The sequence below is a fragment of the Coenobita brevimanus genome, chromosome 24 (assembly GCF_032717465.1).
Source record: "Coenobita brevimanus isolate Jiangsu-jjx chromosome 24, ASM3271746v2, whole genome shotgun sequence".
Classification (NCBI taxonomy): domain Eukaryota; kingdom Metazoa; phylum Arthropoda; class Malacostraca; order Decapoda; family Coenobitidae; genus Coenobita; species Coenobita brevimanus.
Genome location: NC_136977.1, coordinates 11,251,874 through 11,268,966, shown reverse-complemented (window position 1 = coordinate 11,268,966; position 17,093 = coordinate 11,251,874). Strand labels below are relative to the sequence as shown.

The 17,093-nt window shown below is 39.8% G+C and overlaps 1 protein-coding gene across 1 annotated transcript in view; it reads right to left on the bottom strand.

The window, feature by feature from the left end:
- Window positions 1-4,422: 4,422 nt before the first annotated feature.
- Window positions 4,423-17,093, bottom strand: part of LOC145393549 (uncharacterized) — a 252,668-nt gene continuing 239,997 nt past the window's right edge. The window contains exons 25-27 of the mRNA XM_080267700.1: window positions 6,318-6,480; window positions 4,830-5,921; window positions 4,423-4,560 (exon numbers count right to left, since the gene is read on the bottom strand). Of these exons, the coding sequence (XP_080123826.1) occupies window positions 4,423-4,560; window positions 4,830-5,921; window positions 6,318-6,480 (1,393 nt within the window). The remainder of the gene's footprint in view (window positions 4,561-4,829; window positions 5,922-6,317; window positions 6,481-17,093) is intronic.

The following is a 17,093-nucleotide window of genomic DNA, read 5'->3' as shown; positions in this document are numbered from 1 at the left end:
GTGAAGGTATGGCAGTAACAACATTATCCTTTCCTAATAATTCATTGGCAGATCTTCCTCATACTGGGAGTGAAATGTTAATGAGGTTGATATAATTGAGCATAACAATTCCTGGCTGCATATTAATAGAGAATACCAATACTAGATGATACTGATAATGACAAATATGGTACAGGTGGGTCCTGTTAAATAAGCATTCATGACATTAGAAACTGATGATACAAGAATCGGCAACTTAGACCCTAATTCGGTGATGCAAGCATGAAAATCCAATGTTGCAAGACAATGATTTGGCGGGGGTGGAAATTCAAGAAGCTTGCCGTTTTGCACTATAAACTCAGCAGGGCCATGACACAGAGATGTGTGAGAGAAGTGTGCTAGCCCTGTGCATCCCACCCACCTCCTGCCCTCTCCTTCCACTCCTCACCCCTCTCTCTTACACCAGCCACTGTATATATAAGAAGTACATTATTCATGCTATTTCCTCCTTCCATTTGCTTCCATAACCATATCATGCATTATTATAGGGCATATGGTAGTATTAAAGGTGAGTATAAGGTGTTTGTAATCTTTATTTTTCCATATAATTACTCGGGCCTGAGTTAGTAAGGGGTCAGTTAACCTAACCCTATTTTCCCCTTACGTTATGTACTCTGTTATATGAGCTTTTCTATCTGAGAAGTCCTTCATTATTATATCCCACTCGTATAATGGATCCCACCAGTAATTCAGTAAACCCTCGTTTAACGGACACCATGAAGGCCACCGACCTTCCATCAGCTACACGAATAATGTCTGTTAAATGGGGTAGAGTGGGTTGCAATACATGTGTTTCCTACCCCTTATACTCCAATCTGCCCTGGAATTGCCCTCCACACCATGACTGCCGACTTGTAATAACAGACTATAGTAATACTGTACTAGTCATGATGATGTGCTATGACATGGATGTGAAATAAAGAGGAGTGGATCACTGGATATACAGTAATAGACCACTGGTTTTATCACCTCAGGCTTCCCCTCAATTACTGTAGTTCATTATAGCAAGGACCTACTGTAATAACAATAATAATGATAATAATAAAATAATTCTGAAAATGATATGATGACATGGGGTGAAGCTTGTTTTAGCTATATGAAGCCAGGATTTTCAGACTATGGTTTTGACTTTATAAAGCTGGGATCTTCAGGCTATGGCTTTGACTTCAAAGCCAAGGGGGGGAGGGGGGGAACCATCAGATATAATGGACTATTGGCTTTATCAGCCTGGCTTCCCCCAATTACTGTAGTCCATTATAGCAAGGATCTACTGTAATAATGATAATGATAAAGATAATAATAATCCATTCATTATCTAATTATAACAATAAAAATATGATGTGGGGTGAAGCTCACTTCAGCCTCATGAAGCCAGGATTTCCAGGCTATGGTTTTGGCTTAATGAAACCAGAATTTTCAGACTATGGATTTGGCTTCATAACTTTTACAATATCCGGCTTGGCCTTCAGCTTCAAACCTTTCTGGTGGCACTGGTTTCAATGCCAAGGAGCTGGCTTCAGGCTCAACTGCATGCTACTACACCAGGATCAAGAATGAAAATATTCTATGTCTAATCACTCTTCATCCTTTGTAGGGTAAGCAATGTTGGAAACTATACCAAGATCATAAAATGCATGGACCTAACACATGTTGGAAATGGGAAAAAGTGTTAACTACAAAAGCTAATGATTCACTGCGATGATGTGCTGTAAGTTTGTAACTGCCAAGATGTTAGGCTTTGTCGCAATGTGAAATGTACCTGATTTTTTTTTTCTGTACCATCAACCCTCAACATAATGAACTAATTGGGGGGAGGAGTGGGTCATTATATCTGAAAGTTCGTTACATCCAACGGTCGTTATTAACTGATGGATTATCGACCCAAGGTCACTATATCCGTGGAGTTGTTCGGTCCTACGTGCACAACCACAACTTAATCAATGAAGTTTCACAAGGAGAATTCAATGGTTTATGTAGTTATACAGTACATGTATAGTAAATACCATCCTGTATGAAGCTGTACATATAAATACAATACCTATAATGTAATTTAGTACTATTACAGTACACTTACTGTGCCAGGTAGTGAACTTCCGCCAGGCAGAAGTTCTCTCTGGAAATGGTTGGTCGTTATATCCGAAGTTCACTATAAAAGGGTTCGTTATATCGAGGGTTTACTGTAATATATTGTCAGTGATAATTTCTTTTGTAAGATTTTCATACAATAAAAATGGTAATGTTTTAATGATGCTGACTTTACTATTTCTGAGGCACTTAATTTTTCCACTGAATAAAGTCATTAAGCTGTCACATACTGCAAAGAAGTTTAATATAAAACTATCTTCATGTTTTCAGAGTATACGCATGCTTATCTGAAAATCTTATACCAGGTAGGTACTGTAATTTTATATCAACATAAACATAGGTATATTGTAGTGTTGTCAATTCTGATTATATAATTTTTTAACATATTTTGTCCAGATTATTAAACTGTCGTTCAGTGCAAAGGGTTTTAATTTAAAACAAACTTTTTCTATGTTCTGAAGATACACATGCTTATCTGAAAATAAATTTTGGGACAGTAATTAAATGGCATTAAGAGGAGACACTACAGCACGCTCTCATTTTCTGGTAAGGATGCATTTGAAAAAATCCACAGCATACTGATCTACTGTATATCATGTCAATTTTAACATGGGTTCAATGGATATAGGTTTATCACCAAGAGTCACTCACCCAACAGTGTCTAAAAATTAGTTCTGCCTCACCTAAACTGGTAGCTACTTCACTTCAGTGCACTTTACTTACCATTAAAAAAAAAAAAAAAAAAAAAGTCTAAAACATAGTTCCCAACACTTAACCCTCCTCAGGTAATGTGGGGTCTGTGGGACCCCACGCTATTTTTCTTAGTGTTTTTCATATATTACTATAAGGTCTTGGGATCTGGTTTTCCCTCTACCTTCCTGACTAGTAGACTAGTTTAGGGAGGTGATGGGGTCAGTTCGGGATCTGGCTCTGTTTTCGCGATAAAGGGCCTTTGGGGTCCAGTGGACCCCACTTTACCTAACCTGTGATTATTTTCCCATATATATATCTTCCATACAATTTTTTTTTTTTTTTTTTTTATGTGCTTCTCTTACTGCTTACAGAAAAATTGGCCATTACTGTACAGCATGCAATGATAGAACACTGGTGGAACATATCAGTGTTGGTATGGCAGCCACTAATTTCAGATGGTATAAAATTTGTCAATATTTTTCCATTTAATTTTCCATAAAATATTTCGTCACTTACATTTTGCACTAAATTGAAGGAAAAGGCCTACAGAAGCTGTGTAAAAGTGACTGTTTCAATAAAGTTGTTGTAAGTAGTTTTGACGATTTTGTAAAGATTGGGGTCTGACAGACCCCACATTACCTACGTAAGGATAAAATTATAGGTTTACCTGAGAAGGGTTAAGCTGGTAGTTATTTCACTCTGTTGCACTTCAACTGCTGCTTGAACTCCATCACACCGCTGTTCCATCACTAACACACCTGATAGTGACAGAGTTCAAAGGCTGTCTTGAAACAAACAAATGACTGTAAGCCTGCAAGCTGGCGATCGTATAAAGTGAAAATAGTGATCGTACGTCATCCACTGAGGCTTCATTTGGGAAAGTGAACCTGCTATTGCATATCAAAAATATAAAAATAGGGCCCCAACTTTTTAGTCATAGTATAAATGATTCACTGCATACCAGCTGATCATAAAATCAGGGTCTACTGTATCATGTTGTATATTAGTTATGACAATCTCAAATCTACATCACATGCATATTGCATTATAAAGATAATTTATTATGTTTAAAAAAACATTTAAACTGATTTGCCTAAAGCCTGATATTTTGTCTGCCTGGTTATCAAAGACATTTTGTGACCTGAAGCTGGCTTTGGCTTTATACATTTCTGTGTGGCTTTGACTCTACTATCAGCTTGATGACAATTTGCCTGGCTTCAGGTTTGGCTTCGGCTTCATGAAATTCTAGAGCTTCAGCTTTTGCTTCTAAACCAAAGTGCAGGCTTTAGCCCCATGTTTGATGATGATGATAATAATAATAATAATAATAGTAGTAATAATAGGTAACAATAATAATAACAACAGCTAACAATAATAATAATAATAATAATACTGTAATAATATTCAGAATGATATTATTCATCACAATAAAACCTTAGAGTGAACAGTTAACTTATGGTCACCTACTGTTCACTGAAAATATCCCCATTTTTATTTAAATTATCATCCACTCACTTGATATAGTGCTGTCTCAGGTGACTTGGTGACAAGCCAAATGGTCTTAGGAAAGCCTGGAAACCAGTTGCTATGCTGGGTGGTAACCATTCAACCAAATGATGCCCGGTGGTCTAATGGGCTGAAACGCTCCAACCACATACGACCCACTAAAGATTTACATCTCGAGGGTGGATGGCGTTTATTGCTCACAGTGTCACTCAGCCGAGTAAGGCTGGCCACTCTTATCTAAAATGTCAGGACCAAGCAGGTTAGCCCAGGCCCCTTATGTTCCTGATGGGGCAGTAAAGGATTGCAAATGTATGGATGGACTAAAAGCATTCTTGAAATTCTCTGAAAATGCTCATTGCTTTCTTTAGTAGTGAAATTTGGTGGTGATGATAGTTCTGCATATTTTTAAGCCATTTTTCTTCCCTTTCTTCATTCTCATTCTTATAAATTGTTAACAAGTCAAGTACTTCCCTCTTCCCAGGCTCTACTGTATAATTTTCATTCACTTTGTCAAAATGTTCTGCTCCTGCTACAGCCTGTTTTTCTTCAAACACAGCCACCTCTTCCTTTGGTATCATGAAGGATGGATTACTGCTCTGCATTTCAGCAGGAGACCGTGACAATTTTTTATCTCTATCAGTAGCCATGATATCTGGATACACCATGATTGCAGGTATATTCATGTGTTTCATGCCAGATGGGAGTGGATGATCTGAAGGATAGTGAAGTCTAATAGTTCTTTCTGGTATAACTCCCTTGACCGTCCTGCATTCTACAACTTTTGAGTTCTCAGCTTCAGCAATGCTCAGTATTTCCACTTGAATTCTATCATTCTGCTTACCACCAGAATCACTAAGAGATCTGCTCTCACTAATGGCTTTTGAATATACTTCGGGTAATTCTTGCTCACCATCTAAACATTCTTGCCTTGTATTTTCTGTATATTTTGAAGGCTCGTCAGCTGTGATGGATGAAGTCATATCTTCAGGCTCTTTCTTGATACTGAGCATGGCTTCATGTACTTTCTCACCTTTGATGCTTTCTGGTTCATCTGTTGCAACTTGAACGTGACGTTGGTCTGGTTTTGTTATCCAGGGTACATTTATCTGAACATAGGAAATGACATCACCAGGTGCACTGTTCTTTAGTTTTCTTCTTTCCCAGTTTTCTTCTGAAACAGTCAGCACTGCTGTGTCCTTCATATCCATTTTTAACTTTTTTACTGCATGCTTTCCAGTTTTCTGTTCTTTGTCTTCTACCTTCAGTGTTTCTGTTTTCTGATGTGAATGTTTATCACACTGGAAGGAATTGGAGGAGTTATGAGAGTGATGTGACTGAACCAGTGATGGAGATAAAACTGAAATTAATCTTAACTGATTTATAAACTGTCTGTAACCACCTAGTCTGAATGTGGCAACCATATACAACCACTGATCTTGACACTGCATGGGGGTTTTGTTGAAGCCATGGGCCTTCAAAGAATTGCTTGCACTTGTAGCAGTATTCACTGTGGCTGTGTCAGTGCTGCGAGGTTGCAGTTCTCTGCTGCTGATGCCTTCAAGCAGGTAGAAAACTTCCTCTGCACACCATTCATTCACCTGTATTACAAATATGTTAATCCATGTAATATGATATTCATCATTATCATCATCATCCTAACCAGAAATGGGAAACAGAGAAAGTGATTTAAATGCAGCAATATACAGTAAGTCCTCTCTACCACTACACTTTCCAACACAAATCTAAACACAGCAATCTATGTTCATTCTACTTTCTGTGAACAAATACTGCAGTTACCTATCTATCTACACTGCACACCAAAATTAACTGTCATATTTTTTTAACCTTCAAATACCATTGCCTAGTATGAAAATATCATAGAAGGCTAAGTGAAATATTTTGGCATGTTTTTACAGACTATCTATACCCAGAAAAAGAAAATACTGGGATTTACTCTTCTTTACTGCATATGAATAATGTTTATAGGTTATTACTTGCTGCCACCCTGAATGAGGCTGTGCATGAAGGCCATATGCAACCACTGGGTTAGGATGCTTCTCCCACAGGTCCTCAAGGTCTATATCTTCAGGACCTTCACCAGCTTCTTCACAGGCTGCCAAATGTGACCGATGCAGGTCAACCATAAGCTGCCAAACTCTGAAAAAGTAATGAGATAAGTTACAGTTAATTCCACAATGAACACTGTGTAACATCATCATCATCATCACCTTCAATGCCTTGCTCCCTCCTTAGAACCCCTGAAAACGGGATGGCCATGACAGCCTGGCTGCTTTATCCCCACATACCTTTCTCACTCTCTCAAACACTCCTCTTCCTCTTCTTTCTCTCTCACCAATATACTGCTCCTCTCGCTTTGTCCATACCCTACAATTATATACCATATACGTGTATATTTGTAATGAAAAAATGGTGCTTTAAGCAATATTTTTTTCAAGTTATGGGTATGTTCCAGCATAAGTGTCTTCAATTTTAGCTAATAATAACAATAATAATTCAATCAGAATAATGACAGTAAAAGTAATCATCATCATCATCATCATCATCCGGACCTTCTTTCCCACCATAAGGAAAATTTCCCCACTCTGATGGGCCACGTTTCCATTCAGTCATCATTCAAGCCCCCGGAATCCTGGCTCTATCTGATATGCCAAAAACTTTCACTGCGTTCAGTAGCTTCACATAAACGTATCTGATAGAGTCAATCCGGACGCTGTCATGTTAAATAGGGGTGCAAATCCCTGATCATGCACTTCTCAAAATATTCTTCCAGCCAGCTCGATCTCTTGTCAGTTCCCTAGCCTCACTGACTTCCAAACCTCTCTTCTTCACACACTCATCCACCATATCCCTCCACCTTCTCTTTGGCCAACCTCACCTCCTCTCTCCTTCAAATTCGTTCAGATATACCTTTTTCACCACTCTATTGTTATCCATTCTCTCCACATGACCATACCACCTCAGTACACTCTCTTCAGTTCTAATGTCCACACACTTCCTTACTCCACATCTTTCACGAATCACATTATTTCATATCCTGTCCACTCTCTGTACTCCACATACATTCCTCAGCAGTCCCGCTCTCACTCTTGACTTTTCATTTCATTTCCATGCCACGCCGATAGAGCCAGGATTCCGAAGGCTTGAATGATGAGTGTATGGAAGCATGGCCCATTGGATTAGGCAAATTTGGGCTGTCTGGACATTGCTACTCCTCACCCTGCCCTTGGGTGGGAAAGGAGGTCCGGATGATGATGATGATGATGACCATAGTCTCACATACTGTACATACGTTAAAGTTGGCACTAACACTCCTTCATGTAAGACTCGTGCAGCTGCAACACTCAAGCCTTTGTTCTTATCAAGGCCTTCATTGCACCAGTTACTTTTTTTCCTTTTGTCACTCTACTTTGCACTTCTATTGCACATTTTCCTCTCTTCTTCTATCACTGGACCCAGGTATCTGAACTCTCTCATCATTTCCAGTCTCTCTCCAATCACTGTAGCATTGCACTGGGAGTCACTTTCTCTCTCAGTAACCATCATTTTACTCTTTTCTACATTTACTCTCAAGGCACGACACTCACAGACATCAGCAAAACTTTGCAATAGTCTACCAAGTTCTTGTCTGGTATGTGCTAGTACTGCATCATCAGCATACAACAAAATTGAGATATTCCATCCACCACCATTTATTACCAACACCATCCCCCTGTCCATTACTCGTGGCTGTTCAATACATAGTCAAGTCGCCTAAAGCGCGGTTAATTGGTTTTGGACTGCGCCCGCGCCACAGAAAACCGTACCATACAAATAACTAAACCTATGGGAAAAATGGAATTTGGTTCTGGATATTCGCCAAAAGTCCCCCATTTTCACCCCACTTTTCCCCATTTTTCCCTAGTTTACTCATGCACACAATCAAGCAATCAGTCAATGCATGTATTACACATAAAAATAGGCACAAAAAATGGGAGGGTGATCAGCCTTGTGTCTACTTGGGCAATACCATGCACTGCAGATCGAGAGAAAAAAAAAAGCTTGGCCAAGTAGACACAGAGCTGATCGACCAAAACATTAAAGATGGCGGAGGCTGCCTGGTCAAGCACTGATTGAAGAAGTTTATTTGATAAAGTCTGTATGCTCAAGTGTCAACAAAACTCAAATTTAACACATTAAAAATCATTCTTATATACGTGATGATGATGATGGGAGGCACTATACTTCGTCTTAGCTCAGAGATGGGTGCTTCGTCACTAACCCGTTCATGGTGGTTTTACGAACAAACCTATAAACTAGTCACAATACTCAAAAAATATTTAATGTTTCATTATTTAACACAATGAATTTGGAGAAGTTTAACCTCCTCATAAGAGAGAAAAAAGTCCACAGTTTCAGCACTTGTAGTATGGAGCTGAAGTGGTGGCCATATTCTTTGTTTACAAACAGGGAAGCGCGCTGCCAGGGGAATTTGCCTGCGCATTTCAAACCCTGCTGTGCCCACGCCATAGGTAGTTAATGTGCGTGGTTCATTTTTTGGGGGGGTCTGGCACCATGCCGTGTCATAGAAAACCGTGGCATAGAACTCCGCGCCATAGGCGACAACTGTATATACTGTATGGATGGGATGATGAGGGGAGAGGGGGAAAGCAGGCTTAGCTAGAGCTGTGGGTATTATACTGTAAGGATGGAAAAGCAATTACTATTTGATAAGAACTAATTCACTGAAATACCTGTAAATATCAGTGTGATCTCACATTCTGATAACTCGGTAATGAAAAATGGTATACTCCAATAAAATATGTTCTTAAATTACAAGGCTGTACATTTAAATGCTTGTCCAGTAGAGTATTTATATTGGTAAACTGAACCAAAAAATGAACTCTACGCTCCAGGTCTGTGATAAAGAGCATTTCCTCCCATCCAAGCATCTTTACAAAACAAAATCTGTTCATGGGGAAAGGGTTATTAAGGAAATTTAGATGTCCATGATGAAGTTCTTATCTTTCCTCTGCATGTAACAAGAAACTGCTGCAAGTCTGCTTGATGTTGCTGACAGGAAGAGAAAGAGGGTAATAAAAAAAAAAGTAAATACAAACGGTTTCGGAAAGCCTCGGAGGACTCAATACCTGCCCAGGGCCCCAACCAAATGGGCAAATTGGAATGTGAGAGGTGTGAATGTGGAAAGCAAGAGGGTGGAAGTGATTAATGTGTTCAAGAGTGCGAGGTATGCTGTGATGGCATTGTGTGAAACAAAGATGAAAGCGTGTGAAGTGGAGGAGCAGGAGGGTGTGAAATGTGTAAGATCGGGCATGAATGGGCGAAGATGATGCAAGGAAAGAGTTGAACTGATGATGAATGACGTGTAGCAGGTGGAATGAGAGATTACGAATGTGTCAGCTCGAGACATTTGTATGTCAAGTTCATGTTTGAGAAGGTAAATGTGGCTGTCATTGTAGCATATGCACTGTGTGATGACAGAAGTGAGAGAAAGAAAGAAAGATTTGCGGATGAGCTGGATGGAGCAGTGGGAGCAATGCCCAGGAGCTATAAAGTGATTGTAATAGGCGATATGAATGGAAGAGTAGGCACTGGTCCTGAGGATGACATACTGTGTTGTAATGGAGAAACAGGAAAAAATGATAATGGGAAGCGACTGATGGGTTTGTGTCAGGAAAGGAGGTTGTGCATTTGTAACTTGTATTTCAAATACAAAGATGCACATAAATATTCATGGTATAGAGGGAACTGGGATCGTGCTGAAAGGACCAAAGTAGGGGAGGCGTTAGAATCAATGAACTGGAATGAAATGGATCTGGGCAGCCTGTGGAATGCATGTAGGGATTGCTTAGTTAGGAATGTTGAAGCAGTGTATGGTGTGGCAAAAGCAACAACAAAGAAGAAAGGTACAGCATGGTGGGATGAAGAGGTTAGGAGTGCAGTGGAGGAAAAGAAGAAGTGGCTAGAGTCGTTACAAGACAGGGGTTCAACTGAAGAACTTAATATATTGAGAGCAAGAAGAATGAAAAGAGATTAGTGATGAGAAAAAAGGAGGAGGTAAATGATGATCAGGGAAGAAAAATGAATGCAAATTATTCTCAAAATAGGAAGTTACTTGGGAAAGAGGTACGGAAACGTAGAAGCGACAGCGGAAAGAAATGTGAAAGTGTGAAGGATGTAAGCGGTAGATTATTAACCCAGGGGGATGAAGTAAGGACCAGATGGAATGAATATTTTGATAGCTTGATGAATGGGAATAGAGACAGCAAAGCCACTGTAAACATGATTGTTTTTGGAGATGTGCAGAGAAGGAATGCAGTGCCTGAAAAAGTGACACTCATACAGGTGAAGAATGCTGTATGCGGCTGAAAAATGGGAAAGCAGCTGGGGTTGATGAGGTGTATACAGAGATGATTAAGTGTAGTGCAGAATGCAGAATGAAGTGCTTATTGGAGAAATGTAAGAAGGCACTGATGAGTGAAACTGTGCCTGCAGAGTGGAAAAAGGCTGACTGTACTCCAGTACAAAAATAAAGGTGAGCGAAGAGAGAGCAAGGATTATTATGGAATAAGTTCATCAAGTGTGGTAGGGAAGGCACATGGAAGAATTACTGTAGAGGAAGTAAGACAGACATCAGAAGCCCTAGTGAATGATGAACAGGTTGGCTTTAGGAGTGGCAGAGAATGTGTGGATCAAATACTTGCATTGAGACAGGCTTGTGAGAAGGACTATAAGGTGTTTATGGCATTCACAGACCTGGAAAAAGCATACAACAACGCAGACTGAGAAGAATTGTGGAAGGTTCTGTGCATGTACGATATAGATGGTAAGCTGCTAGGTGCTGTTAAGTTTTTATGATGGTAGTGAAGCATATTTTAAGGGTAAACAGGCATCCAAGTGAATAGTTTACAATAAAGTTGTGTGATGTCCCCATGGCTGTTCAACAGATCTTTTCCATGTGACGTCACGAGTTATGCGACTTTTGTTTACGGCGCCACATTGGACGGCAAATTGTCGGATGTCTTAAGAGAGAGAATTGCAGCTTCCACAATGGTATTCCACTGTTGTGCCTTTGGCTGTAAGACAAGGCAGAAAACTGGAAGTGGGGTACACTTCTACCATTTTCCAGCCAATGAGGAGAGGTGACAGAAGTGGATAGCTGCTGTGAAGAGGAAGAATTGGCAGCCGACGGCCTACTCCCGCCTCTGTAACAAGCATTTCATATCAGGTGAGCCGATGATTTGTGAGTAGATAAGGGCATATTTACTATTCTTAGCAGCTGTAGGTGTCATGGGATATCCTAATTATGTTAATGTCACCGAGCACAAGACCCACACGGCCATGCGTATGTGTGGGAAAAGAGGGGGAGGGTCCACATCAAAGGCCTTGTTTTGTTATTACACCAGAGTTTCACCCTAACCAAACTGGACATAGCAGTGATGATCAAGAATGTTAGATGTGTACATAAAACTGCTTAAATTACAGGTTAGGTCATACTTAAAGTTAGGCTAGGTACGGTCGTTAGGTTAAAGCTTATATTTTTATTTTTTCAATGTTTTTCACTGATAATTCATTTAAAACTGATATTTGTCATGGTGGATGATTTAATAATAAGGCAGTAAGTAAAACCAATTAAATTACAGGTCAGGTCATACTTAAAGTTAGATTAGGTTGGGTAAGGTGGTTAGGTTGGTTAGGTTAAACCTTATATTTTTATTTTTTCAATGTTTTTCAGTGTGACTCATTTGAAACTGATATTTGTCATAGTGGATGATTTTAATAACAGTGCAGTACAGAATATTGTTCAACACTTCAGTATAAAACTGTTATATAACACTGTGAGCCTGTGTGCTAAACAATGTTTCAATTACAACTGAAGCATAATTACAAGCACTACTATTTATAATTTTCTATTTTATTTAGAACGGAATGTTGCTCCACAGAAAGCAAAACTGTCAATACATGCTCCAATTAAATATACATTTCTCACTTAATACAAAAATACTTTAATTACAAATAAGAGGATAAATAATGTACTTACATCAACAGCCCCCTATAATTATCTTTTACCAGGTATGTAGCTACTAAGATTTTTCTGTTAATATAAAGTGTAAAATCATCAAAACTATATTGCTGAAGTCTTTTAGTTTTATGTTGTGGTACTCACAAGCATGAAATAAATGACCTTAATTTAAATTTGTGCCAATGTTATGTTTCAGTTGTAATGTAAAAGTTAACTTCATGAGTAATTTTGACAGTTTTGGCATATACTATCAATTATGCATTTTATGTAAAACTAAACATACAGTATATAGGCTGTGTGTATGTATCTAGGCCTATAATTGCTGAAATTTCCAATATAAGTACATTTTTTGGTAAATTTCCAGAATTACACCCAACTCACCTTTAAACTTAAATTTTTCATTTTTTAATGTTTTATAGTGTGATTAAATTGAATCTGATATTCATTTCTGTTGGAAATTACTTTTTTTTTTTTTTTTTTTTTAATTCCAAACCAAGCTAACCCAACCAACCTAACCTAACTTAGGACCTTACTTGAAGATTAAGAAGAGAGGATAACTGCAGCAGGCCCACAAGCTCATGCTAGACAGTTCCCACAACAGTGTGACTAATTTACCCTGCCTACAATAACCCATGCAGGCCCATGCTTGGCAGCTCTCACAGGAATGAGATTACAAGAACGACAAAGTTTCTATAGAACCCATACCTGTCATACCCATATCTAAGCCTATGCTTGAAACTTTCTAAATAGGGGGCAGCAACTAGGGTACGTACATCACTAGGAAACTTATTCCATTCATCAACTACTCGATTCCCAGCCAATGTATACAATCCCTTCCCCCTTGGCCCCATGTCAATAATTTACTGATTACCAAGATGATAAACAAGTACCATATGTCAACTCCAGCCATCTACACTGCACTTATGAGTAGCGCTGCGGGAGAAGAATCCAAGCGCCCTTTTCAAAAAAATGGCAGACATCACTCCTAAAGTTTGCCTTTAAGAAATGTAAAAAATCTCAATAACCAACCCTACGATTTTTATGATTCACATATCAAAATAAACCTTAAAGCATCAGCTTCATAATGGTATGAAAAAAAACTTATGACAATACTTATTTAGTAATTATTATTAATTAATAATACCAATCATGTGCATGAAGAGTTCAGCTAAATGTTATCTTTTCCTGCAAAGAATGATTAGAGACATGATTATAACACTAATATTAGGGGTACTTAGCACACTGGAGTGACTTGACTGTTGAATGTTAATTCATCCCCCCTCCCCCCAGGATTAGTTGCAACAATCAAGCAAGTCATCATCCTCATCAGGGAGGGCGACGTTGTGCTCGACTCTGCCAGCTTCGTAACCTTCCCAAAGCACCCATCACGGCAAGGATTACCAATTGCACGTGCAGAAACCCCTTTCTTGGTTTTATAACTCGTGTAGGCTTGGCCTAGATTATGCTTCACCTTGGCCACAACACTGCCCCACTCCTCCACATTTCGAGGCCTTTTTCTCCCTCTTCCTTGCTCCACTTCACTCTCACTATCACTCGTGTCACGAAGAACAGCAATAGCTTGCGGGGTATCAACATCACTGCTAGAATCATGAGCAGCCATGGCTATAAAATCCAAAAAAGCACAGATAATCCAAGAGTCAATGTTAATGGCGGCTGAGGAAGAGTGAGACTGAGGCTGTCCTTGCTTCCTCAAGACAGCTGCAGCAAGCTGATTGGCCACATGCGGCCTATGTCACGGCATCAGGCTCCGCGCCATTGGCCGGCTGGCTGTGACGGCACAGCACGTCATTCCTTTTGATGCTTTGATTGGCTGGCGGCCACCACGCCACCCCATTTGGTGCTTGGATTCTTCTCCCTTGGCGGTGTTGTACATCCTGTGACAATCTGTCATACGGGCTGGCACATGTTGTTATTCTATAGCATTTTCGGCCCTATCAGCACAGAGAGAGAAGCATCCATCTCCCACCACATGGTAAAGGATGCATCTGGCTGCTGTTTGAGCAGGAAATCGAGGTTTGGCGGGTGGTGGCGCTCGGATTCTTCTCCCGCGGCGCTACTCTTATACAATATGACATGTCTGTTTACCTAGAAAGATGACCCGGCGAACTTTGATGGAGTGTTTACCAAACAGAGATACAAATTGCCATATCTGAGATCTGGTTTCGGTCCCCAATCCTTGAAACTGGTGAATTTCTCCCTAGATATGGTATATGGAACTAGCCCCAAACAATTATCTTGTTCCTGTACAGATCTTGGTGGTGTTGATTCAGATTTCTGCATATATCTGACAGTTTCATCCCTGACAGCCCTGTCTGGACAGCCATTACTGTGAGGAGTTTGCCGTCCAATATGGAGTCGTAAACAAAACCACATGATTTCTGTGACATCACCGGAGAATATATATATACATGGATGGGGTGATAAAGGAAGTAAAAACATGAGTAATGGAGAGAGAAATGGCGTTGGAAATGAATGGTGATGGATGGAATACCTCAAATTTGTTGTATGCTGATGATGCAGTACTACTTGCAAATACTGGACAAGAACTTGGTAGACTACTGCAGAGTTCTGCTGATGTCTGTGAGCATCGTGTTTTGAGTGTAAATGTAGAAAAGAGTAAAGTGCTGGTTACTGAGAGAGAGACAGTGACTCCCACTGTGATGTTACAGTGAATGAAGAGAGACTGGAATTGGTGAGAGAGTTCAAATACCTGGGTAATGTGACAGAAAAGAGGAAAATATGCAAAGGAAGTGGAATGTAGAGTGACACAAGAAGGGAAAGTAGCTGGTGCTATGAAGGCCTTGCTAAGAAACAGAGGCTTGAGTGTTGCAGCTGCATGAGGCTTACATGAAGGAGTGTTAGTGCCAACTTTAACATGTGGATCTGAGACTATGGTGTGGCATGAAAATGAAAAGAGTGACAGCAGTAGAGATGAGACTGCTGAGGAATGTATATGGAGTACAGAGAGTGGATAGGATACGAAATAATGTGATTCGTGAAAGATGTGGAGTGAGGAAGTCTGTGGACACCAGAATTGAAGAAAGTGTACTGAGATGGTATGGTCATGTGGAGAGGGTGGATAACAATAGAGTGGTCAAAATGGTACATCTGAGCAAATCTGAAGGAGGGAGGAGGTAAAACAGGCCAAGGAGAAGGTGGAGGGATACGACAGATGAGTGTGTACGGAAGACAGGTATGGAAGTCGGTTAGGCTTAGGCTAGGGAATTGACAAGAGATCGAGCTGACTGGATGAATATTGTGAGAAGGAGTGCATGATCAGGGATTTGGCACACCTTTTTAACCCCTTAACCGCGGGGCGTCACTTTCGTGACACTTGGGAGCAAGGGATCATACCGCGGGGCGTCGCTTTTGTGATTCTGTGTTATTTTGAATTCACCCGGGCTTCCAAGTGGGGGCTTGTATCATCTATCAGTACTACCAATGTCCAACACTAGTCAGCACTCCTAATCTCATCTGTACTCCCATCCATTGTTGACAATTTAGCCATTTCTCCCCGTTCCTGACTCCCCTCCCTACCCCCCCCTCCATTACCCTATCCTCTCGCCTGCCCGGCCGTGCTACGCTAAGTAAATCTTCCCTGGAATTTTTCACTGATTTCATCCATTGAAATAAGCCCTATGCCCTATTCTTATACCAAATAATATATACAAGAAAGAAATAAGGTAAGTGAGAGTGCCATACACCTGGAATTGGCTAATTATCACCTGACAACACCTCACGTGCACTCATTCGCTAATTTTCGCTATTTTTTTCCCCTTGAAATATGCCGTATAATCTATTTTCATAATAAATATACATATAAGGAGGGAAGGGAGAAGCCTAAGTGATATTTACATTCACCTGGAACTACCTAATTTATAATGTATTGTCTAGATTTCCTGCCAATCATTTCAGTGAAATACAAAGCTGTTTCAAGAGCCACGTTGGTAGTACTGAATATCCCCTAAGTAGGCCTCTACTCTGGCCCTCCCTTATCAGTTCTCTCTCATCTTCCGAAGAGGAGGTACATCTGTTCCTCTTGCTGACTTCAGGGCCTTTTTCACCCCCATGCAAAGGGCCCTGTGACCTTTACCCCCTACTAAACCTCGTGTGGAAAGAGGTAAAGGGCTGACAATTGATAAAAGAGTGACTACGATCTTTCTATTGAGTAAAACAGTGCAAGTGGAATTGTAAATAATGTGTAAATAATGTGTAAACAGCAAGTGAAAGTAATGAATGTAAATATACGTGAACAATGGAAAATAGTTTTATAAGTTACTTCGAAGTGACAGTGCATAACACAGTGTAAATAAAATAGAAATGTAAATAACGTAAATAAAATAGAGAACGTAAATAGAAATGTAAATGAGTAGTATTATAAGAATACGAGTATATACCCTAGGAGTAATGAAAGTGTAAGTTTCACTCTAGCATGTCTGAATACTATGAGTTATGAGAGTGAAGATGAAAGTGACATTCACTCTCAATGCTAGTATACAGGACGAGAAAGTGAATGCTACGTATTTTACTGAAAGAAATTGAATCCCTACAGTGACAATAAACTAATACTACTGAAGGAAACTTATGGATAAAGACTGTAGATATATATAAGTGTTATATAGTAATAGAAATATAAAGTGTGAGGGGTTTTATGAATAATAAATGACAGAGTACCAAGAGCGAACTAGCGCAAGTGCGGCGGTCAGAC